Raw genomic sequence first — 25347 nt, forward strand, 5'->3', positions numbered from 1 at the left:
TCAGAATAGTGACCCCCCCTCTCCACCCACTAACCAGCCAGCCAGCAATGTAACATGACGCTTCACTAGCTGCCGTCATCACATGGCACATGGAAATTTCCACTCAGACTCCTTGCTTGTTAAATGGGAAGGGTCTCCATCTCTTATTTCCACTAGTCCTCCTCCTCCTGTTCTTGCTGCTACTTGCGACTGCTTTCCACTCAAACTAGGTAATCTCTTTTAAACTCTTTTTAATGTTTGTATTCCATTTCACTTTTCCTCCACATGCACTTTTGCGCCTTCACTTCATAATGAGTCCAAATCGTCAAGTCTAAATTGTCTGGAATGTCATTTTTTTTCTCCCTTTTTTTTGCTTGAATGTGTGGAAATTCAGACATGGCATGTTTAAAATGAGTTAACATGTCTTGTTTGGGTGGGAGAGGGTCATTGTTTCTTTCGAGGGAGTCGCCGCACGTTAAAGCGTCTAAGGGGGCGTCATAATAGAAGCAATTTCCACATATAAACCCCTCTTTCTCCTCGTTGAAGTATTTTGCGTGGACCCCGACATCCGCGTGCAATAGCAAGGGTTTTATTATTTGGTGCCGACTATCGTTGGGGTTCAATTTTACGCTCTTTGTGGGACAAAAACAAAAAGGCTTTCCTCCGGGGGGGCTCACGTGGCGTGCTGCCACACCACCGAACACGCTTGTGTCGCCAAATAATGGCGACAACATGAGCACATTGAGCAAGGTTGGAATGGAACGGCTAATAATGATGATGATTGCAACCGCGGCTATCTTTTGAAACTGGACCTTTTAGCGTTTTTGTGCTCAATCACCCCCACCGTTTGGACGTTTGTTTGGAAAATGCATACTTTCAAGCGTCACTTCCAAGTGTTATTGTCGTCTTGGTCTTCAATATTGTGCAGAAATGTTGTAAAACATGATCCAAAAGTCATCTCTTAGCAAGTCATTGTATACTTTTAGCCGAAATTTTCCATAGACTTCCATTGTGTTACTTATCAACACAATTCTGGAGCCATGTTTACTCTGGTATCAAGCCAACCCGTATGAAGCAATGCACCTCGACCACACAAAGACCAGATTCAGTATGAAGAATGTAAAGGACACGGTGGGTATTTTGGACCTGCCGTCGCCTCTCCTAAGACTATAAATACACGGCGACCATGCATACATATACAGTATTGCCCCTTGACCTGCTTTACGGCATAAATGTCTTATACAACTAGCAGCTGTAGTCAGACTGTCCCGTCCCGTCTCGTGGCGCCCCCCCCCCCCCCCCCAAAAAAAAAACGTGGAAGAGCACATGCAAAAAGTGGACAGAAATGGACTTTTGTCTCTTAGCAGTGAGGAGAAATCGATCCATTGTGATACCAGGCCGCAGAATTATATAATCAAATGCTTCATGGCCTTGGGTTGAAGCTTCTTTTATGTTATGCATTCATTTTCTGAACCGCTCATCTTCACAATCGTTGCAGGGGGGTGCTGGATCCTATCTCAGCTAACTACAGGCACCAGGAGAGGGTAAAACACCGTGAACCAGCCTACCGTAGAATGTTGACATAATACTTATCCAAAAACAATAAACAAGGGGACCAAAATGGGAACTAAACTGGGAGGAGACGCAAAAAGACGAAGAAAAGACGTCACCAAACACACGCGTTTAAACACACGGATAATGGCTGATTACAAAATACGCGCAGTTGGTTGCGAGAAGAAGGGAAACCAGGAGGGACACAAGAGACGACACGCACACATCATCCAGACAGCACACACAAGGAAAACGCACACAGACCAAGAAAAGACGTCACCAAACACACGCGTTTAAACTCACGGATAAGGGCTGATTACAAAATATGAGCAGTTGGTTACGAGAGGAAGGGAAACCAGGAGGGACACAAGAGACGACACGCACACATCATCCAGACAGCACACACAAGGAAAACACGCACATACAGACATACACACACACACACACACCTCCATCCAAAAGATGACAATGTTACGCAAATATTAATCCTGATAATTGCCGTTATTCAATACAGACGCTCCCCTACTTACGAACGAGTTACGTTCCGAGCGATTGTTCGTCAGGTGAATGCCAAGATCCGTCCAAGATAGTTTTAGTGGCGGCGGGGAAATTGACTTTCCTCTATTTGCTCGCCGCTGGCTCGTCCGAGATCAGGGGTCAACGGCGGGAGCTCGCTGTCTCATTTGAGATCTTGTAAACACGGTGGGATGTTTGCCCACACAGCTGCTTGGACCATTGACACGTGTCGCAATTAAGCAATATCGCACAAACAGGAATGCAGAATCTGGGAAGCTAAATCCCAAATAGAAGTCTTGTTTGCTTTCCCATCACTCCGCTTATGCCTTTTTCTAAAAGGCTTCAGCTAAATGAATGGAAAAAGCATTTGGAGTCATTCTTCAGACCACTTGACAGGCCAAGAAAAACAGAATTGGACTGCTGCCTGCTCATCACGCTGTAAAGCGAAGAAGTCAGCTGCCACCATAAATAATAGCATTCATGCGTAGGTAGGCTTGACCGTCAGTTACGTAAGCAGACCTGGCAATTCCCAAATGATATTATTCCGATCAACAATAAACAAGTTATGGTCGAAGAAGATAGGGCGTTGTTACTATTAAAAAAAAGAAAGAAAGAAAAAAAAACATGGAAAACTGTTCTTGCGGAGCGTTTAGCGTGTTAGAATTGGAAAATTTGACATTGTGGGCTATTACAGTTTGTAAAATAAATCATTCGGGTAACGTCAGCATCTCGGAGACTGAACATTCAAAGTTGATTTTAAAAAAACAACTAAAAAGTTACTGTCGTCACGCCAAAGTTTGCAGATCAGTGCAAGCAAATAGATAAGACAAACAAAGTAAGGACACGTCAAGTAAGCGCTCGTACAAAAGGCCAAGTTTAGGTGACGGTCATCAAATGCCTTTTGTCTATATGTTTTGCTGTTGACTTTGTCACGGATGCGTTCAAAACACGTGCATTCCCGTGACGTAAGAGTTGGGGTGGATCTTTTCATATCCATGATAGATTCCTCCCAAGTGGCCACGTCGAGATCTTACATTTTGGTTTTAATAAAAGCTGTCAAAATGAGCTAAAAAAATGTCACCAATTTTTCTATTTGTCAGTCAGTATCCACCTTGCAGTCAATTAAGACCCACATTTCCTTGTTCATTTGTTTAATCTAAATCTAAGTCTAAGTCCAAATCTAAGTCTAAGTGTAAGTCTAAGTCGAAGTCTAAATCCAAATCCAAGTCTAAATCTAAATCCAAGTCCAAGTCCAAGTCCAAGTCCAAGTCCAAGTCCAAGTCCAAGTCCAAGTCCAAGTCCAAGTCCAAGTCCAAGTCCAAGTCCAAGTCCAAGTCCAAGTCCAAGTCCAAGTCCAAGTCCAAGTCCAAATCCAAATCCAAATCCAAATCCAAATCCAAATCCAAATCCAAGTCCAAGTCCAAGTCCAAGTCCAAATCCAAGTCTAAATCCAAATCCAAGTCTAAATCTAAATCCAAATCCAAATCCAAATCCAAATCCAAATCCAAGTCTAAGTCTAAGTCTAAGTCTAAGTCTAAGTCTAAGTCTAAGTCTAAGTCTAAGTCTAAATCCAAATCCAAATCCAAATCCAAATCCAAATCCAAATCCAAATCCAAATCCAAATCCAAATCCAAATCCAAATCCAAATCCAAATCCAAATCCAAATCCAAATCCAAATCCAAATCCAAATCCAAATCCAAATCCAAATCCAAATCCAAATCCAAGTCTAAGTCCAAATCCAAATCCAAGTCTAAGTCTAAGTCTAAGTCCAAATCCAAATCCAAATCCAAATCCATGTCTAAGTCCAAATCCAAATCCAAATCCAAGTCCAAATCTAAGTCCAAATCCAAATCCAAATCCAAATCCAAGTCTAAATCCAAATCCAAATCTAAGTCCAAATCCAAATCTAATCAAAAACTGAGGCCACCTTTGTATTCCACACCAGGAAAAGAGTTAAACACAGTGTAATCAATTGATCCAGTCAATGAATCCACTTATCCCAAATATAATATATTTTTCACACAATCCAAATCCACAAGAAATGTTGTCGTGCATCCTAACACTTTTCTCTCTGATATCATATCAAGCAGTTATGTCATAGCAAATAGCAGCAGTCTACTGGCAAGGATATTCAAAGAACATGGCAGCCCAAAATACACTTTTGTCTGAGACCTGTGAAATACTTGGAGGCCCTGTCGCCACTCTCAAGTCTTCGAGAGAGCTCTCAAGGATTTTAACAGTTTACTGAAGAATTATTCCCAAGATCAAGTTCTCTTTGTTAGGCAATCATAAATCATGTATTTCTCAGATTGAGCCACTAATTGACAGTTCGGAGCTAACCGCAGCCTGACTTGGCCTCTAAAAATAAGGGGTGTGGCCATTGTGATAGTTCCTTTCCTAAACTTCATTCATCCATCGGTCAAACAAGTGCAAAAATGGTTGAGATTATGAATACTATTTCCACATAGACACTCCAAATGGAAAGAAAAAAAATGGAGGTGTCTCCTTCAAAGACTGCCTTTCTTATTTACACTGAACTCTTCAATGGTGGTAAATTCCATGGCGGTGTGTCAATATATATTTAGCAATACAGCGTTTCATAACAGGGGTGTGTCAACACAGGTGATGGAGTGGGGACTGAGATGTCCTTTTTGCTCGCCTGTTTTTTTGTTGTGTTGTTGTTGTTTTTTTCCGTTTGGGCGTAAAGCATTCACAGACGCTTTTATTGTCAGTCAGTGTTTTACATTTTATGGCATTTTACGGTCCATCCCCCGAGCCCTCTCGTGGCTCTCCCCCAGTATGGCAGTTTTTTGCTGACGGTTGATTGGCTGAGCATTTGTTGACATTATCTAAGGAATGTTGGTGTCCTGACGTTTAGTGTGAATTACTGCAGCGTGTCATTTTAATGAGCTTCTAGGAGCTTCATTATGCCGTTTTTCCTCAGATGGACAAGTAAGAATTTTTCTAATGTACTCAAGCGGAGTCTCTAGGTCAGGGGTCACCAAATACGGTCGGTCCTCTGGTCGGTTTTGCATGTCGCCATCCTGCAATACAGTGGTACCTCCAGATACGATCTTAATCCGTTCCGGGAATGAGATCGTATGTCGAGCTTTTCGTAACTTGAGCGGACGTGCACGAGTATACTTCATTACCCAGAAAGCCCTCTTTTTGCCCCCCGCGCATGCGCGTTGTGCGTTTCCTGGTCAAAACTCGTCTGAATAAATCGTTCGGTGCTCGTAGATATCTGTTATACACGAAAGAGATGCGGCAAAAAAAGACAGTGCGCCAGTGCGCCACAATGATAAACACCTGTCTTGGTCGCATCTCGAAATTTTGATGGTATCTAGGGCGAATTATTCGATGGAAATTTTCATCATACCTCGAGCATGTCGTAGGTAGAGCTGATCGTAGGTCGAGGTACCACTGTACGTGATCGGCAGAGCTGCCCAGAAATCTGATAACCAGCCCGGTTATTTTATTCTAGTGTTTTGAGAGAGAGAGACGTTGAAAACAGACCCCATCTGAATCGGTGACCCCTTCTGTATGCTCTCTGTTTAACAACCAGATAACGCCTCATCCCTGACACGGACACGACCTTGGGCACGGCGACATCCCACGACGCCGCGCTCTGATTGGTGGCGCGGGGGCACATCCTACCACGTATAATATTGTAGCGACCATAACTGACGAGCAGCGCGATGGCGAATTCAACTCATTTGTGGTGGAAAATCAGAACTTCTCAGTTGGCAAACATGACCGAGCTCACTCGCCTGAGAGGATGTTTTAGCGTGTAGGCCCAAAAAAAATAGTTGCCATATTGATGTTTTATTCGTTTTCCATGGAGGCAGAGCGTGCGCATTAGAAAAGGGGTGGGGGTTCTTATGCATGGTCGAAAGGCAAGCCTTGTCCTGATTGGGTGAAGCAGGTCCTCCCTTCCCCCTTTTAAAAGTGGCCCTTCTCACCTGATTTACAAAATAGCCACAGCCACCAGAGGCTTTACTTCACAGTCAACGTCTGACTACTGAATCCTATTTTGGAGGAGATAAACGGAGCGATCGGTATTTTTTTTTTCTCTGGGAATCTGGAGTGAGTATGACTATTTTTAAATAGCTTAGACATTTTGTGCAGTGAAATTTCGGAATACACGCTGAAAAAAACAGACGTGGCTGTGGTGCACTTTCTGCAATCTTACTGAAAACATTTTGCAGCCTACTTGGCTGATGCAAGACTTTGAGAGGGCGGAGGAAAACGGTCAAAAGTTCTTCTAGGAAGGAAACCAGAGGCAGAACGACTTCATTTTCTTGCAACGCGACACGATGACTTGATGATTTTTTTTTTAACCAACAGAATCGTCGATTTATTAAGGCTCAGAAGTTATTTATAACTCTTCTGCAAGAAAAAAAAAATCGAGGTCATTTAGCTTAAAAGACAGTCGCTGAAAACTAGAGTGGACACATTCCAGAATACAAGGAAAGTGACAGCTTATGTTTCTTGGACACATTTACGAGAGTGTGGGTTTCCCTTGGATCCTCTGTGGCTGGATGCACGTGGTTTTCATGTGGATTCCAGATGTGGCCGCTCAAAACGTGTTAAAATGCAGTGTCAATAATTAGTTACAGCGTTTGCAACCGGGTACGTTTTAGTACTGGCTCCAGCAAAAGACTGTGTATATTTTATAAACCATTTGGAGATGGCGAGGATTGAAGTCCGAGTGAGGTTAACCCAGTCAAACAGGTTCATCCTCTTGGCAAAGAAAAGTCAACACGATTGAGATTAGGCGGACTTGCTTGTCGGCGATACTCTTGATAGCCGTAATTACCGTATTTTCTCGCATATACCCCCCGATTTGTCGCTCCAGAAATTGATGACTAAATCGAGGGTACGGCTTATATGCGCACAAATTAGACTTGACATGCACCAAACTGCATACGGTCATTGATTTCAAAATAGAGAAAGGATAAACAGATAAAATGCTAAACAACATTTATTTTGACGTCTATGAGTGAAATTTGTGTGACAAAATAAACTGTTTTTGGTTATAAAACGTGGAAAATCTCACTCACTTGAGCCTGCCATTACTCGCTCAGGGCGCCGTTGACAAAGGAGACCTTTCCGGACACACTTCCTGGTTGTACTGCTCACATGACCTTTTTGAATTCGTCCACGTGCAGGCAACAACCTTTAGGAATGTGCAATTGGGCAGATGATTAATACAGTATCTCCGAAATACCACGTGCAATTATTTTTCTTAAGTTATTACCTACAAAGTAAGACATTTGTACTCCCTATTAAAAACACGAATATGGGGGTGAAAATAGTGAATCAGGAGGCGGCTTATACAAGAGAAACCACTTGCCAACGAGAAGTAGTCTTGAATGAGCGATCGCGGGAGCTAACAGGCTAAGGAAGGAATAACATGAAATGCAACAGCTGAGCTTACCCACGTATTGATTGTGGGTAATAAAGTTTTATTCTGAGAAAGGGTGCCGCCATTGGCTATTGGGGTTGTGTGCACGAGTATACTTCACTACCCAGAAAGCCCTCTTTTTGCCCGCGCATGCGCGTTGTGCGGCTCAGGCATACATCGGAGTCAGGTGGACTATTTTGTTTTTCACGCTGCTGACGTCAATTCATGATGGACTATTTACTGTAAACGTTACCTGCATGTATTGAAGCAAAGATGTTTGGTCAGCACCTTTTTTTTGTTATTGCGGAGTCACTCAACGAGAATGTGGGATCTTATTTTGGATCTCTTTTCAATTGACAACGTTGGATGTCATGAAGCAAGTGAGGACGATCCATTGATTGCTGGCAGAGTTTGGGTCGGACGTCTTTGACCCGAACAGGCTGGACACTACTACAACGTTCCATGTTCAGTCATTACTAAGAACGCTCTGTGAGAAAGTGACTCCGCAATTCGACTTTGACCGAATCTCGCCGTATTACGTAATAATGATGCGATAGTGGAAAATTTGAAGCAGGCCTCCTCCCTGTAGGTGGAAATCAACAAGGGAGTCTCTTGTTGTCTGTTGAACCCTTTGCATTCTTGACCTCGTTTCAGAATTTGTCGATGTAAACTTTGTCGTGTTTTATAACAATAACACAAATCCATTTCAATTAATTTAGTACTTGTATGCTCTCGATTGGAAATTTGTAATACGGAGCAGTACATAAGAGGCGCTCCATGTTTTTCTCAAGTTAGGTAACAGAACACACAGTTCCAGGAAATGGTTCAGAGTCATTGGAGATGCATTGGAGTCCAAACAGGCCTCAGGTCAGCAGTTCTGATGTCTTTTTCGCTTCTATTTAGGATCAAAGTGCGGAGGAAAACACATTGGAGGATCAAGCCATTTGGTGACCTTGAAAGTAAGCGTCTAGAAACACATCCCATCCCGAATCGCAATGGATCGGATGGAGCTGAGGAAAGTGTCCACGGAGGCCGACGATGACAGCGCGGACAGCTTGGATGACCGTTTCGCCGAGACCATCGATTCTGAAAAGGCCACTATCAACAGGTCTGTTCTGCTAGCACGTAAATGCAGTGGCGCTCCGTGCATTTTGAGGTCGCGCCTTCTGCTATCAGAATCAATCCAACCCTCAAAAACTATTTTATGGCTATAAAACCTCTACAGCAGCTACAGCTTTGAGGCAGATTTCTGATCCTGGCAACAAATAATAGCTGAAATGTGATTGGTTAAATGCTTCAATATGAAAACACACATCTGGAATCAGTGCAACCAGGGGGAAAAGCAATGAAAGGAAGCTAACAGACCATTTGGAATAATAAAGTATTGATGGACAAAATATAATATATGATTCAGATATTACTTAGGCCAGCAGAGAAGGCCTTGAAGGCCCTGACGGCCCGCCACTGCGTAAATGACTAAAAGTGGAATAGAATCGCGGACAAAAGTCCAAATTTCTCTCTTTGCTTTGGCAGTCAGTTCCTGGATGACCTGGATGATGGGGAGAGCCAGAAGTTTCTGACCAATGGGATGATGAAGAAGAAGAAATATGAAGAATACCACGAAGAATACGTAAGAAGAGCTATAGATAAAAGTCGGAGAAAAACATGCTTGGTTTCTACTGACTGTCTTTTTTGGAAAATCCAAACTCCAAACAGCATCCGGGCCATACATCCTTTGGAATGTCGGTCTTCAACTTGAGCAACGCCATTATGGGCAGCGGCATCCTAGGCCTGTCCTACGCCATGGCCAACACTGGCATTGTACTGTTTACGTCAGTATCGCCTCCACCGATTCACTGAAAACTCAGCAACTACCGATAACATTGACAATAAGCCGAAATTTCTACCGCAGACTCCTACTCATCGCCGTTGCCGTCCTGTCTTTGTATTCCGTGCATCTGCTTCTGATGACAGCTAAAGAAGGAGGTTGGTATTCAATTTTTCAGACAAAAGATTCGCCGTCAATGTCCGCCGGTTTAAAGACGGGATTGTGATTTTGATAGGCTCCCTGATCTACGAAAAGCTGGGAGAAAGGGCATTTGGATGGCCTGGAAAAATAGCCGCATTTGGATCTATTATCATGCAAAATATTGGAGGTACGGTGCAAGTTTAGATGATACAAACAGCCAGATAATGTGGCGTCAATTGAATAAAATCTCATGTCATTTTGCAGCCATGTCAAGCTACCTCTTCATTGTCAAATACGAACTGCCAGAAGTTATTCGAGCATTCTTGGGTTTGGAAGAAAGTTCCGGGTGAGTACGTGATATTATTTTGCAAATGTGAGCGGAATATCTTTGGATTTTAACGTGTTTTTTTTGGCACTGCAGTGAATGGTACCTGAATGGGAACTACCTGGTGATCTTTGTATCGGTGGGAATTATTTTCCCCTTGTCTCTGCTTAAAAATCTGGGTAAGGATGCACACAAAAATGACAAGAGTCATGGACAGCTTTACAAGCTGTTAAGTTATGACCTCGCAGTCGTAAGTGGAAGGATCCATGTCGCATCCTCGCAGCTGTCTGCGCTCGGCCAAAAGGAATTAAACGCCAGTCATCGCTGGCGAACGCCATTTCGAGCAAAGTATCATTAAGCCCTTTAGTCAGCACGATCACTCGCCGGGAATTTCATGGCCGAGGCCCAGCGTTCAAATGGCTTAGCTCCCATAAAACGGAATTAAGGTAGCTGGAAGATGTATATCTGTCGGCATTACAGACACACTTGTCAATTGAACTCCCCCTTCAGATTTTATCAAACTATTTCGGGATATTTGACCTACATTTGAGACCTATATCCTGGAAGAGACATTCAGATGAATTTCTGCTTATAGCCATTCAAAATATAGCGTCCATATGCTGTCTTTTTTATGCCTATTACATCCCTGTCAACCTCTGCCGATAACTGCCCTTATAAATGATTATGATTCCCCTTACAAACCCCCCAAAAACCTTACGAACACCGTACGCCTCGTACGGTGTTCGTAAGGTTTTTGGGGGGTTTGTAAGGGGAATCATAATCATTTATAAGGGCAGTTATCGGCAGAGGTTGACAGGGATGCTGTCTACAAATCAATCATGTTCTTTTCATTGCAGGCTACCTGGGCTACACGAGTGGTTTTTCGCTTTCCTGCATGGTGTTCTTCTTGGGAGTGGTAAGTTTCATTTGGTCAAATCTCGGCTGTCACTAAGTTTCCTACATGGAAAAGATCACAACATCCAATCTATAACTTTTCTGTTTTTTTTTTCCCACACTTCCATTCGATCTAAAACAGGGGTCTCAAACCGGTCCTAAAAAGGGCCGCAAGCAGGTGCAGGTTTTCATTCCAACCCAACAAGCGGACACCTTTTGCCAGTGTAATCAGTTGATTCAGCCGGGTGCTACTTATTTTAGAAGACCCTGATTGGTTAAAATGTCGACAGTGGATCAGTTGAAACAAAAACCAGGACCCACTGCTGCCCTTTGCGGAATCGGTTTGAGACACCGGATCTAAAAAGTCGACAAACACCGCTTTTGAAAGCGCCAGGTTGAGGAAACAAATTGGGATTCACACTGAAAAATAGAAACCAGTTTAACAGATGGAAATGAAAGAAGCGTTTTGACGTTTTGTTTGACTGCTCCATTCTTTTCATTCCCAGGTGATCTACAAAAAAACCCAACTACCGTGCCCCCTCCCATTCCTGGACCATCCGTCAGCCAACCTCAGCATGAACTCCTCACAAATGGCGGGCGTGTACGTGTTCCACAATCGTTCCACGCAAATGGACTTCTCCCGGGCGGACGTGTCGCCGGCGGTCACGGAAAGCCACCCCACCCACGCCGGCGTCCACGTCGAGCCGCAACATGACGAGGACGTGTGCACACCAAAATACTTTATCTTCAACTCTCAGGTAAAACTAAAAGAACGACTGATAAAACATTAAATAAAAGATTTTGTACCAAAAAAATCCAACACAACAACAAGGGCTGGCTCTAGAGGTGACTGTGTAGTTGCTAAATTAGCCAAAGTACCTTCTCTCTTCATACCTGGAACTCAATACCAATAAGCATACATCAATTCCCGTTTCTGAACTTCTTGGCCAATCATCTTAAAGCTTGGCTGTTAGACCCAAAAAAATTGCCATCACAACGCTGTCTAAAACTGTGCTACTCATGTGTCATCGTTTAGCTTCAACCTACACAAGGGACTAAAGATGGAAATTGGCCCTTGGCTACAATCTTACATATTTACATGTTTACCGTATTTTCACGACTATATGGCGCATCGTATTTTTAGCCGCAGTGTCAGTAACGAGTGCTATTTCTGTATTTTAAACACACAAAGGACGCACCGTTTTTTTAGACGCATATATATTATATATTATATATGAATATCTAACCGCAATAGCGCTGGCTACCGGATTTATAGTTCTTGCACGCTACACCCACACGCTAAAAACACGTTTTTAAAAAGGCAACGGACGCAAAACTGAGTTCGGTTGTACTTTATTTAGCCATTTTACAACTTACTCACGTCATCATCACCCACAAATCCATCAAAGTCCTCATTTTCTGTGTCCCAATTGAACAATTGTCCAAATGAGTCATCGAAAACGCTGAGTTTTATACGTTCGTCCAGGCGGCCACAATCCATTCGCAAATAGTAGCTATCTAGTAGCTAGCGTCACTTTTCCAACGGTGCTTTCCATGCTTCGTCAAGTTGTATTGATGTTGATGTATACAGGCCACAATCCATTGGGTGTATTGACAAAAGAACTACTACATATCCCAGCAGTCACTGCGCAATACTTTGTCTACAGGAAAATAGTAGAGTCGGTGTACCCTATTGACTGATTCATTTTATTTTATCGTGATAACAATTTTAGTATTAGTCCATATATAAAGCGCACTGGATTATAAGGCGCCCTGTCTATTTTGGAGAAAAATTAAGACTTTTATGTGCGCCTTATAGTCGTGAAAATACGGTATATGTTCATTAACATGAATATAGATATGTTCAGCAATATATGCTGTCCCTTATGAAATAAATCCAACTCAATACTGGGCGTGATTGAAACGAGGCAAATGAAAAGTCATTCATGATCCTCTAGAATGTTTGGTTAAGGTGGACTTGAAGGGTGTGCCTCGACTTCTGTATTTATGTGGGATTAGCGTCCTGAATACATTTGTAATATTTCTGCCATGATGCCAGAGCCTTGAGTTTTTTAAAATAGTACTCATTTTCCAGACCGCCTACACTGTCCCCATCCTGGCCTTTGCCTTTGTGTGCCACCCTGAGGTACTGCCCATCTACAGTGAGCTAAAAGAGTGAGTGTACTTTTTTGGGGGGGTTTTGCAAAGAGCACAATCTATACACATTTGGAGCATGAATTATCAAACGGGTTCTGCTATTTTTTCAGTCGCAGCAGAAAGAAGATGCAAAACGTCTCCAACTTGTCCATCTTGGCAATGCTCATCATGTATATGATGTCGGCACTATTTGGATACCTCACTTTTTATGGTAACTCATCATTTTGGCATTGTAATTCTGAAGACCAATTATCATTGTCACTTCGTATTGTTTAGACATGACACTGACATCTTGATAATCAGTTTCAGGCTGCGACTTATGGGTGAAATTCTTCACACATTCTTATTTTATTCTTAAACTGAACTCCACGAGGGTTCTCTGGCACACGGTCTTTTGGTCGCCCGGAAGGTTATTGATAATTACCATTTAAATCGTTGCTCAAATTCCCTAAATACAAACTGCAAATTACTCTTTAGTCATACTTAATGCCCTATTAATTGTTAGGCTAAAGAAAAGCTCCAAATTTCTCGGACTTTTATTGTTTTTTTGTTGGAGAACTTGTTAAGACCCTGACGGACGGATGTCGCTTCTTAAAGGGAAAACGCATGTACATACAAACTCTTATACACTCACACTTCCATACCTGTCAACCTCTTCCGATAACTGCCCTTATAAATGATTATTGATTCCCCTTACAAACCCCCCAAAAACCTTACAAACACCGTACAGTCGTACGGTGTTTGTAAGGTTTTTGGGGGGTTTGTAAGGGGAATCAATAATCATTTATAAGGGCAGTTATCGGCAGAGGTCGACAGGTATGTTATATATTATTTTATACCTTCATTGTGCATTTTTTTTAGCCAGTGCGACTTATAGTCTGAAAAATACGGTAGACCCAAACATTACATCCTGCCTTAACATTGTCCATTAAGCAACCAAAACCCGAGATAAAAGGTATCAGCAGCGCCAGTGACACTTCCTGAATGTCAAACTGCTTCTAATAATACTAACTTGACGCGGTTGGCCGGCAAACGATGGTTTATTTCCAGTCCACGCTAGCACCTGCATGTACGTGGACTGGCGCGCTAAGATCCAATGTCATGTCACGATGACCGAGATGAGTTTGTTAGCGTGTAGAATGTCCTCTGTATTGACAATTGGCTCTCTCCGTTGCTGAACAGAAAACGTGGAGGCCGAGCTACTTCACACCTTCACTAAGGTTTACAAGTTTGACACCCTGCTACTGATGGTGCGCTTGGCGGTGCTCACGGCCGTCACGTTGACTGTTCCCATTGTCCTCTTTCCGGTAAGTATCACATATGTTTAACATATTATAACTGACAATTGTGATGGATGTGTTTTACTAGCAGTATTTGGAAAAGCGGGGGAAAGTGGGAACGGGAAACTAAATACACATCCAAAACGAATACAGGGCTTTTGTTCCTTGAAAGTTTTGGTGTAGTAAAAGTCTGTGTAACATGAGCTTAAATATAGTTTTTTTTTTCATTTTTGCAGCAAACTAAATATATAGAAACATTCAGTCAGTTATTCAGTTTCCACTTTATCCTTAATAGTGTCACAGGGGTGCTGGAGCCTATCCAGCCAATGGCAGAAACATTTCCTAAGGAAATGCCAACTTACCCAAAGTTCAACAACCTAAATTGGCCGTTATTTTTATGTATGAATTGCATACCTGTCAATTTATATGATCATTTCTAATTGTGTAAGCCCGATGTGTCAAAGTGGAAGCCCAGGGGCCAAATCTGGCCCGCCGCATCATTTTGTGTGGCCCGGGAAAATAAATCATGCGTGCCGACTTTCTGTTTTAGGATCAAATTAAAATGAAGAGTATAGATGTATATTAAATGTCCTGATTTTCCTCTTTTTAAATCAATAATTGTCTGGATCGTCTCGGTCACTCCTATCAGACAAAAACGTCATCATTTTTTTGTGTGTAATCAAAATCTGGACCTGGTTAATCATTCATAACTGAAAAGTGACAACACACAGACAGGGAGCGCAATTCCCAACATTCCTACCATCAGCACTGGTATGCCTGGCTACAGTATCTGATAAACCTGGGATTGTGATACCAATAAAAAAAAAACCCTGTTACATTCATTCACATAGTTCCTTCCCAAATATGGTCCAGAACTAAATTTAGCATGGCCTTAATCTGACACAAGAAGGACACACTTGGCTGATGACCAAAAGGAAGTGTCAGGGCCTTTTTTTAGCTTTGGTCTCAAGGCAACTTCTTCTTGTAGACATGTAGAAACAAGAATCAGCCACGAGGTGGAAGCAGCAGTCTTGTTGTCATTACGGAAGAAGCGCAAGCAAGATTCAGTCGATTAGGCTTTGTTATGGAAACGCGTCACGCACCGATTTCACATTTAGAGTGAATGAGTCATAGGTTAAGCCTCTATTGACATTGTAATCGGGTGATTGATCACTTTCACGCATTAACTAAAGCACATTCCCGCACTCCTTGTATGACACTGTGGATTCAACTGTCCCAGCGAGGGAGAACAACCCACCACACACACACACACACACACATATACACACACAGACACACACACGACTCTCCGCAATGGAAGTTTACTGAATCGTAGCAGGCAGTGGAAAAACCCTCACCTTGACCGCCGCTTTCGAAGCCAATCGGGGGCGCTGGTACAGAAGCACGTGTCACAACTGGAGTTGTTTTAGAAGCCTCATGTAGATGCCTAAAGAAAAAAGGGAAATAATGTTTTAAAAAAAAATTAAAAAACAAGACGGTGGTAACACTCAATCACTCTGTGCTCTTCGGAATCATTTAAATTTGCAAACAAAACTTGTGATTAAAAGTGATTTTTAAAAAAGGACTATATGTCCAAATTGCTACACACCAGCGATAAAAACATACTGCAGTTTGTACCTCGACATACGATCTTAATCCGTTCCGGGACTGAGATCGTATGTCGAGCTTTTCGTAACTCGAGCGAACGTTTCCCATTGAAATGAACTAAAAAACAAATTAATTCGTTCCAGCCCTCTGAAGAAACACCAAAAACAGGATATTGGATTGGAAAAAATGTTTTATTTCTTCTAATTTGCCATCTATTAACAAAGTAACACATAACTAGTGGTTTAATAGTAATAAAATGTGTTTAATAGAACTAAAATTGGGTGGATTTCGCCGACAGGGGAGAGAGTGACATCGAGGTACCACTGTATGTCCAAATTGCTAGACACCAGCGAAAAGAACATACTATTTGGCAGGTTAATACTCACATAAATGCTGCTGGAGTGAGTGAAAACTTGCTTTGCATTCGTCAGTTATTGCCATCAAGAGTGAGGGTATTGACAAACTAGTTGACAAAACACAAAGTATTGCACCCATGCTTTTATTCCAAATTAATATGGATTAATGACAACCTGGTTTCCAGGTGAAACGCCTGCCAAGTTTCTACCTGACATTTGCGAATCTGGCCTTGAATTCTCCCTGACCTTTATTTCTCGCCGACCTTCGGCGAGAGATTAACATTAGCTTTGTCTGGGGCCGTCTGTCTTCGGCCCCCGCCGAGAAGTTGTATACACGCGAGAGCGCCAAGAATGCGTGCGGTCACGTGAGCGTAGACACAAAACCAAGATTGGCTCACACGGGGCTTTGTGGGATTCCATGTATTAGAAAAGGGGCTTTAGACCGAGGTACACATGTCCCAGATCTCAGGCTCTTCATTTCAATCACTGCTGCATGCCATGGACGTACAATCCAATTGATAATTGTCGCAAGCTGTCCTGGACGGGCAACTTACCATATTTTCTCGCATACAGACACTCCCCTACTTACGAACGAGTTAGAGTTAGGTTCCGAGCGATTGTTCATAAGTTGAATTTGTTTGTAAGTTGATTCAGTGCTATATTTTGTATTATCATTTATGTTTAAGGCCTATAGAAGTATATTGAAGGTTTATATAAGTGCATTTGTATGTTTAAGGCTTGTATAAGTAACACGCATTGGTTTGTACTGAAAAAAACATTTAATAAAATGGAGAGAATACATACAGTACTGTATACATACATTAGAGAGAGATTTACTAGAAACTGGCCGAAAGAAGCTATCTAATGACGATTGCAGTTTTCTTTTTTTCATCATAAATGATGCGGTAGCACTGTATGGCATCATTCAATTGATTTGCAAACTTTGTGCTACGTTCAATATTTGGGTCCTGCTGCTCCATCTTTATGTTTATAAATGGTACTGACAGTCGAACGATTCAAGTTGTATTCCCGTGCAACGCTCACCACTTTCTGACGCGCATCAAGCTTCGTTATTATTGGCACTCGTTTCAAATGAAATGGCTTGCCTCTTCCTTGCACCTCCCTCAATAGAAGCCTTTCGCTTTTCACCAACAATATTCAATAATGGATGCACGAGATATTTAATGATACAAATGAAAAAGGTTCTTTGCGCACTGGAGATACGTTCACGCACTTCCGCATTGCAACGAACTGGGCAGAGGAAGGTGGATGCTAGGTGAGGTGAGCTATCACAGCGCCAGGCGTCGTCGGTATTAGCGGCGGAAAGAAGCACTACTTGGAAAAAGGCGCGCAATACAAAATCAAACTTACGAACATTTTTCGACATAAACGCAATTTGCAGACATGTTCGTATGTACCGTTGTTCGTAACTCGAATGTTCGTAAGTAGGGGAGCGTCTGTATTTGTAACAAAAAAAAATGACGACTGAATCGAGGGTACGGCTTGTATGCGCATAAATTAGACTGCAGGCTGACAAAGACGAAACGCCATAACGCAAAATAATTGCAATCAAAGTTCTTTTGAGTATTCGGTCATTCTTTAAGGATCACAATAATCGTTTGCGGAAGCCGTAATCGTCAGTCTAGTAAAGATGAGATTTGCAAATATAAAAGACATTCTCCACTCCGGCGTAGTCAAGTTGTGACTGGTCCATTCTGGATTTCTCACAAGTTCCTCCACATTCTCAGCGTGTGAGAGGGCGGGGTGTCTGACAGGTAAATATCAGAAGTCAAAAGTCTGCAAATATCACACGCCACACTCCAAAGGCTTCGCACCAGGTGACAGTTGGGTGCCGAATTCTTTGGAGCCCCCGAGAGAAATGCCCCGTCCCGGTTCGAGGTTTCCCAACTTAATTATGTAACAGCTGGCGGGACAGGCGGAAAAGAGGGGTGCGAGGTTGTAGAGTTTGCGGTTAAATCATCATGGCGGTGACTCTCTTTTGGCCGCCGGCCCGGCAATTCTCATCTCAATGAATGTCACCTGGTTAAAGCGGCGTGGGGATGTATTTCTCTCCCCGAGCGTAGGAATAAAACTTATGGACATAGACTACCGTATTTTCACGACTATAAGGCGCACATAAAAGTCTTACATTTTCTCCAAAATAGACAAGGCGCCTTATAATCCAGTGCGCTTTATAGATGGACCAATACTAAAATTGTTATCACGATAAAATCAAATAAATCAGTGGATAGGACAACTATGGCAAGCAGCCCCCGACTCTACTATTTTCCCGTAGAAAAAGTACTGTGCAGTGACTGCTGGGATATGTAGTTCTTTTGTCAATACACCCAGTATGACGGCGAGCACACTAATATGGTGCTCGCCGTCATTTCGGCTGTATTTACAAAAGAAATCCTCCCGCTAGATGTTGGCATCAAAAGAGCATTCAAAGCTAGACTGCGAATTATATATATATTTTGATTTGCGACCAAGTCACGGAAATGAAATGATGACGTGAGTACATTGTAAAATGTCTAAATAAAGTACAACCGAACTCAGTTTTGCTTCCGTTGCCTTATAAAAACGTGTTTTAGCGTGTGGGTGTAGCGTATATGTTTAAGCTGGTGTATGTTTTGGCATGCCTGGCTGCGTCTATAAAAACGGTGCGTCCTTTGTGTGTGTAAAATACTTCCGTTGCCTTTTTAAAAACGTGTTTTTAGCGTGTGGGTGTAGCGTGCATTTGGTGCATGTAGCACCAAATTAGTGTGTTCGCCGTCATCCTGGGTGTATTGACAAAAGAACTATATATCCCAGCAGTCACTGCGCACCGGAAACTGGAAATAGAGTCTGGGGCTGCTTCCCATGGCCAGCGCTATTGCGGTTCGATATTCATAAATAATATATAATATATATGCGTCTTAAAAAACGGTGCGTCCTTTGTGTGTTTAAAATACAGAAATAGCACTCGTGACTATACGATGCGCCGTATAGCCGTGAAAATACGGTACGTGAAGAAGACATGTACTTTGGCCAACGTGGCTAAGATAGAGCATGAAAGAATAAGGAAGTTAGGCCACTAAAAATAAACAATCAACTGTCAACTCTGACTGACACACCTCCCCCACTTCCTGCCTTCCTCTTAAATTGTGGCTGATGCAATGTCATTCCTGCCTTGCATGCTGCCAGATAATCCCCCTTTTACCTTTTTGAACGGACGCCCTGTCTTCTGAACTCTCTCTGGCTCTACGTACTCGATGGCGGCGACCTTTCCCCTACTAGTGCCCGGAGCGGCGCCGGCCGACATCTTAGCGGGGATTTGCGGGATGGCTTTTTCCCTTCAAATGCTCTGGCTTTTGGCTTTTTCACTTGGTGCCAATGTACACACATTTGGTAGAGTGCAGTCAACGCCGAGTGTGGGAATGGGGCGGAGGATTGTTGTTGTTGGTGGTCAAAGATAACGGCAAACAACTAGTTGTAGTCAAACCAAATTCTGATAAATGGAAAGTCTAAACAACAGGTGCTTTGTTCTGCACACACCGTGACGACCAGTTTTCGCAGCCAACGAGGCATAAAAACAAGCTATTCCGATGTGACCAAAATTCTTACGTTCGTTCGTCTGCCAAGGCTTGAGTGTTTTCACAAAAATTGGCAATTCTAGTTACCGTATTTTTTGGACTACAAGTCTCACTATATATATATATATATATATATATATATATATATATATATATATATATATATATATATATATATATATATATATATATATATATATATATATATATATATATATATATATATATATATATATATATATATATATATATATATATATATATATATATATATGTGTGTATATATACATATATGTATATATACATATACATATATATACATATATGTATATATACATATACATGTATATCTATATATTTCACCAATTTCGTCACACACAGTTTCTGGGTGTGATGACAAGTAGGCTTTTTGTTGTTGATGATGACGACAGGGCCTATGTCCGATTATTATTATTATGTACATGTACGTGTATGTGTATGTGTATGCGTGCGTGCGTGCGTACGTGCATACATACACATATACATATACATATATATATATATATATATATATATATATATATATATATATATATATATACGTACATACATACATACATATATATACGTACATACATACATACATATATATATATATATATATATATATATATATATATATATATATATATATTTCTCTCTTTCTGACCAATGCCAGCCTGTTACCTTTTTAGACTAAAGATATTTGAGAAATGTTGCTCACGTTTATTTAACATACTGCCGACTGGCGACCAGTCAAGGGTGTAGTAAGCCTTTCGCCTGAAGTCCACTGGGATAGGCTCCAAAAAAGGATGGATGACTTTATGTTATGTTAACAGATGCCTAATTAACTTGTTATTCTCCATTTTACTATTGTTATTTTGACATTTTGAAAATGGTCTCATTTTGTGAACTTGTTCTTCTTCACCCACCCCCGTCCAGATCCGTTCGTCCATCACAACTCTGCTGTTCAGCGGCCGAGAGTTCAGTTGGCCTCGCCACATGCTAATCGCAGCTTGCATCTTGTTCTTCAACAACATGCTTGTCATCTTCGTCCCGACCATCCGAGACATCTTCGGCTTCATCGGTGAGTTGAAAAGCCAAATAAAACATTGAGGGTTTTTGAACAATTTGGGGCTCACGGGTCCTTTTAGTTCCGTAAAGTGTGATCTTAAAGGATTTGAGGGATTCTTGAAACTTGGGCACAAAAATGTTAACTTTTCAACTTTGTAAAAGTTGAAATGCATTTTGTATTTACCAGTGGCGGTCCGTGCATTTTCTGGTGACGCCTTCAGCAAAAACTATTTTATGGCTATAAAACCTCTACTGCATCTACAGTTGCGACACATTAAAATAATCAATAATAACCTCATACAATTGAAATCAACACAACAATATATTTGCTTGTGCAGCTCGCTACAGATACAGCTTGCTAGCTCTGGCTAGTCCACTCTATCACTAGCCAATCATTATTGGGGAAAGCGATGATGTATCCCTACGCCTGCGAGAAGGCATTGCGGTGTTGCCAACTCGAAATCTGATTGGTTAAAGCAACAGTCTTATCGACGCTTGTTTAATGCAGCAGAGCCTGCAGAACTGATTGTGAAGGCCTTGAGGCAGATTTCTGACCCTGGCAACAAATAATGGCTGAAATGTGATTGGTTAAATGCTTCAATATGAAAACACACATCTGGAAGCAGTGCAACCAGGGGGAAGGAAGCTAACAGACAATTTGGAATTATTTAATAAGTATTGATGGACAAAATATAATATATGATTCAGATATTTCTTAGGCCAGCAGAGAAGGCCTTGAGGGCCCTGACCGCACACCACTGTTTTTTACCATACGTGGCACGATGAGTTGGCGTTGCTCAATTTTGGGTAAATGACACTTGCCAGGTTTTTGGTTGGAACTTTTCCTTTGTGATATGATGCAACTTTAAAATGCCGAATTTGCATATGAAGGTTAGGCACTGGAGTTCTGCCAATGGTGGCTATATTAAATACTAGATAAACTCCTTTTAACTTGAGCTCACATGGAAGGAAGTACTTCATAGCTGGCCATTAGAAGTACATTTCGTAGATTGCCATTTTTTGGCCCGGAATGAGAATGTGATCTTTTTTTGTGGCTCAGGTTCCTCGGCAGCCACGATGCTGATTTTTATCCTCCCCGCGGCCTTCTACCTCCGCTTGGTGAAGTCGGTACCTCTCCGTTCGCCTCAGAAGATCGGGGTGAGTTCCCACGCATGTCAAGATATCGTCTCATATCCCCAGAATCCCACCCGCCGTGCTTCCCCGGCTTATTTTCTATCGGTCTCGCTTCCCCAGGCGGCCGTCTTCCTGGTCGTGGGAATCGTCTTCATGACTGGCAGCCTGTCCCTCATCGTCCTGGACTGGATCCACAATCCACCCGGTTCCAGCGGGGGGCACTAAACGCAGCCTTTGACCGCCGACCTCCCCGGAGCAACATCGGAGGAGGGTGGGCTGGCTTTTTTTTTTTTGACGGCTCAGTCCCTCCTTTGACACATTTACTACAATAGCCGGACATATCAAGATGCTCTCTTCGGACGTTTCAGTTGGGTTTTTTGCCGTATTTTGTCGTAAGAACAGTTCCGGGAGGCGAGCAGACGCTACGACGCTTGGCGGTTGCCATTGTTGCCGTTGTTGCCGTTATTTCTGAGCCCGAACGAATGAATCCCGCCCGCGAACTTGAATGTAACACGGGCCCTCCCGAAGAACACGGAGCACTTCTTGGCATCACCTGGTGGCGTACGACTAACACGCGTACGCCGATGTCTTTTGCTGCTCTCTTCAAATGTGAACGATGGAGAAAATAGGCTCGCCAAAGTCTGCACGCACCGTAACAATAACGCTAGTAGTGGGCTAGTTTAACTCTCTCCAGCCAACCGAGCCTGAAGCCGGATCTCTGACTACGCAAAGCATTGGAGATGCTTCCAGTATTATAGTCACAGATTTGAACTCTTTATGTATATAAAAAAAAAAAAATCTACTGAATAGGGTCATGTTGTACATAATAGGGGAGTCTGCTTCGGCCACTTGACGTCAACTAAAATCAAAAAAGCGTGTTATTTTTGTAGACATTTTTTGGTCAAGATGCAGTAGGCAAAGGCTCAATTTGTGGGATTAGTCAAAGTCCATATTATAGTGCCATATTAGGGAGGAGTCACTCTTTGAATTACAGTAAATGAGTGTTGGGGAAAAGAAAGGTCAAGCAGGTTGAATGTGTTGGAAAGCTTCATCGCTAGCATTTGACGGATTGAGAAAAATTCAAATATACTCGTGCCTTCGCGGGATTGCCCTATTTTTTATTTTTTGGGGGGACGACAGGTTGCACAACTAGCCAAAATCTACCAAACGAAGAGGGAAAATAATATACAGACGCTCCCCTACTAACGAACGAGTTACGTTCCGAGCGATCGTAATTTGCAGACATGTTCGTATGTACCGTTGTTCGCAACTCGAATGTTCGTAAGTAGGGGAGCGTCTGTACTGCACTGGCGTACAGTTTAAATTCAACAGAAACCAAAAATGCTTTTTTTTTAAAATGGTGACTAACAAACATAACATCTAAACAACAGGCAAAAGACGAAAAAAGTGTGATTCCTTGTTCTTAAAATACAGTAATCTGCACATTGAACTTTTTTAACGTGGCTCATCCTTTGAATTTGTGCCTTTTCCAACGGTAAATGGGCTATTTATTTACTAGTGCCTTTAACAAATTGACTGGCATTCTCAGCTCTAGATGTCCGATCAGTTACTTTCAAATGCCTTGGACATGGATCGTCGTCAATGGTAGCGGAAGAATTCCAAAAAATGGAATTCTCTTCTCCGTGTCGCGTGCCGCCAAAGTAGACCACCTTTACAGATCCCTTTTGGATCTAAATACGTGAAGTAAATCGATATTTCAAGTGAAATAGTGTTTATATGCATGTTTCTTTTTTGGGGGATAACACAAGGTCTTTTTGGACAATTGTATATGTTCTGTAAATAATCTTTATTTTATTGTACACTGCCAGTCTGCAAGTGCATTTTGAGAATATCTTCTGCAATCCAATGTTTGTTTTAGTTGAAACAAATGTGTATAACATACGTTAGACTCCTTTTTATGCTGTATGACAGTAGTCCCACCCCCCTTTTCTTGTATATTGTAGAAATGTTGTTTAAGTTGTTAACGTTCAATGATTAGAATTGGTTTTCACTGAGCGTGACGCCGTTGTGTAGTAGTTTATCGGTTGAAGAAGAGTCTAGCGGTGAGCGATACCAAGGCGGAAAAGGTTCTACCAGGACAATCAATGCTCTGATTTCACTGTGCGTCAACTGCTGCCAACATTTGGGAGGTATTACTTGAACCTTGGAAAGCTTTCCAAAGGCCTTTAAAACTCATGAACGCAGCATAAAAGGATGGCCTGGTTGATGGTTGCAATTTCCTAATTTACATTGAAATATTTCTGAATACGATTCAAAGGTCATGTTTTTGTATCCGTTTCATTATGTTGAAGAATTAAAAAAAAACGGTGTAAAAAAAGAGACTGTTTTTTGCCACAAATTACTTTCTTCATTAATGCCTTCGATTTGACTTGAGTTTGTCCAAAAGCTTACATAACGTGTTTATACTACACTTTCATATTTGTGGCATAACCATTAGATGTTATCATCATGGTAGGCGGGCGTTTGGTAGGACGGACGTTTGGTAGGACGGACGTTTGGTAGGACGGACGTTTGGTAGGACGGACGTTTGGTAGGACGGACGTTTGGTAGGACGGACGTTTGGTCGGACGGACGTTTGGTAGAACGGACGTTTGGTCGCCCGGTTCGCTCGCTGTCAAACTATGACAGAGTTTACTGTTGATATTTTGATATTAGATATTTAGATATTAAACTCACTCTCTCTCTTTCATGATTATAATTTTGAGAGCTGGTTTCAACAGTAACAACCCGGCGACCAAACGTCCGTTCTACCAAACGTCCATTCTACCAAACATCCGTTCTACCTAACGTCCGTTCTACCAAACGTCCGGTGACCAGACGTCCGGGGACCAAACGTCTTTCGACGAAACATCCGGTCACGCTATTTAGCCAAATTTCTGAGGAAATGATCGGGACTATGTATGGACAAATCCACAAAATCAGGTGACTGGAATCACATGGGATGGGGACAACTCTACTGTGAATCCATAGAAATTCTTAGAAATGGTCTAAAAGAAGAAGACGCAACATTGAGCTTTTTTTTCCCCCTGTTAGGTAACAGCGAACAGATTTGTCTTCTAAACTCCGCAACTCACTGAATGCGACGTCCTAAGCGAACATGCCGTGACTTCTGACACTCGTATTACCCGTCCGGGTGCAAGATGATACCGGGCCGAGCCAGATATAAATTAGTACAAGGTCGGCGTGGTGATCAAGTTGACAAAGCACTTTGACAGCTGTCAGAGTTAAGGTCCTGAATTTCAATTGAATTTCTTGTTGACGACTACTTTTTCATGCTTTCATTTTCTCAACCACTTTATCCTCACAAGGGTCGCGGGGGGTGCTGGAGCCTATCCCAGCTGACTTTCGGGCACACCCTGAATCGGTGGCCAGCCAATCGCAGGGCACGGGGAGACAAGACAACCATTTATACTCACACTCGTAGCTAGGGGCAATTTAGAGTGTCCAATCAGCCTACCATGCAAGTTTTTGGACTGTGGGAGG

At 42.2% G+C, this 25347-nt stretch overlaps 3 protein-coding genes and 1 long non-coding RNA gene across 14 annotated transcripts in view; 2 read left to right on the top strand and 2 right to left on the bottom strand.

Moving 5' to 3' along the window:
- The window catches only part of LOC144068700 (uncharacterized), a 79970-nt gene that overhangs the window by 26748 nt on the left and 27875 nt on the right, over positions 1-25347 (top strand). The window lies entirely within an intron of this gene.
- The window catches only part of LOC144068703 (uncharacterized), an 80279-nt gene that overhangs the window by 25200 nt on the left and 29732 nt on the right, over positions 1-25347 (bottom strand). The gene's annotated exons all lie outside the window — the stretch shown is intronic.
- Positions 1-25347, bottom strand: part of LOC144068690 (amphoterin-induced protein 2-like) — a 48440-nt gene that overhangs the window by 16568 nt on the left and 6525 nt on the right. The window contains exons 4-5 of the mRNA XM_077593385.1: positions 15437-15525; positions 7110-7225 (exon numbers count right to left, since the gene is read on the bottom strand). The gene's annotated coding sequence lies outside the window, so the exon portion shown is untranslated. The remainder of the gene's footprint in view (positions 1-7109; positions 7226-15436; positions 15526-25347) is intronic.
- Positions 54-23864, top strand: slc38a4 (solute carrier family 38 member 4). 2 transcript variants are annotated; one of them, XM_077593382.1, is made up of 16 exons: positions 54-209; positions 8357-8561; positions 8987-9083; positions 9170-9285; positions 9366-9439; positions 9517-9609; positions 9687-9768; positions 9844-9926; positions 10605-10663; positions 11148-11399; positions 12737-12816; positions 12909-13009; positions 13981-14105; positions 20578-20722; positions 21770-21867; positions 21964-23864. In XM_077593382.1, exons 2-16 carry the CDS (start codon positions 8449-8451, stop codon positions 22066-22068), a joined length of 1623 nt encoding a protein of 540 aa, XP_077449508.1. In that variant the 5' UTR covers positions 54-209; positions 8357-8448; the 3' UTR covers positions 22069-23864. The 2 variants fall into 2 exon arrangements, with proteins under 2 accessions (XP_077449508.1, XP_077449507.1); XM_077593381.1 differs by lacking the exon at positions 54-209 and adding an exon at positions 5684-6132.

This window comes from Stigmatopora argus, chromosome 23 (genome assembly GCF_051989625.1).
Source record: "Stigmatopora argus isolate UIUO_Sarg chromosome 23, RoL_Sarg_1.0, whole genome shotgun sequence".
Taxonomy (NCBI): domain Eukaryota; kingdom Metazoa; phylum Chordata; class Actinopteri; order Syngnathiformes; family Syngnathidae; genus Stigmatopora; species Stigmatopora argus.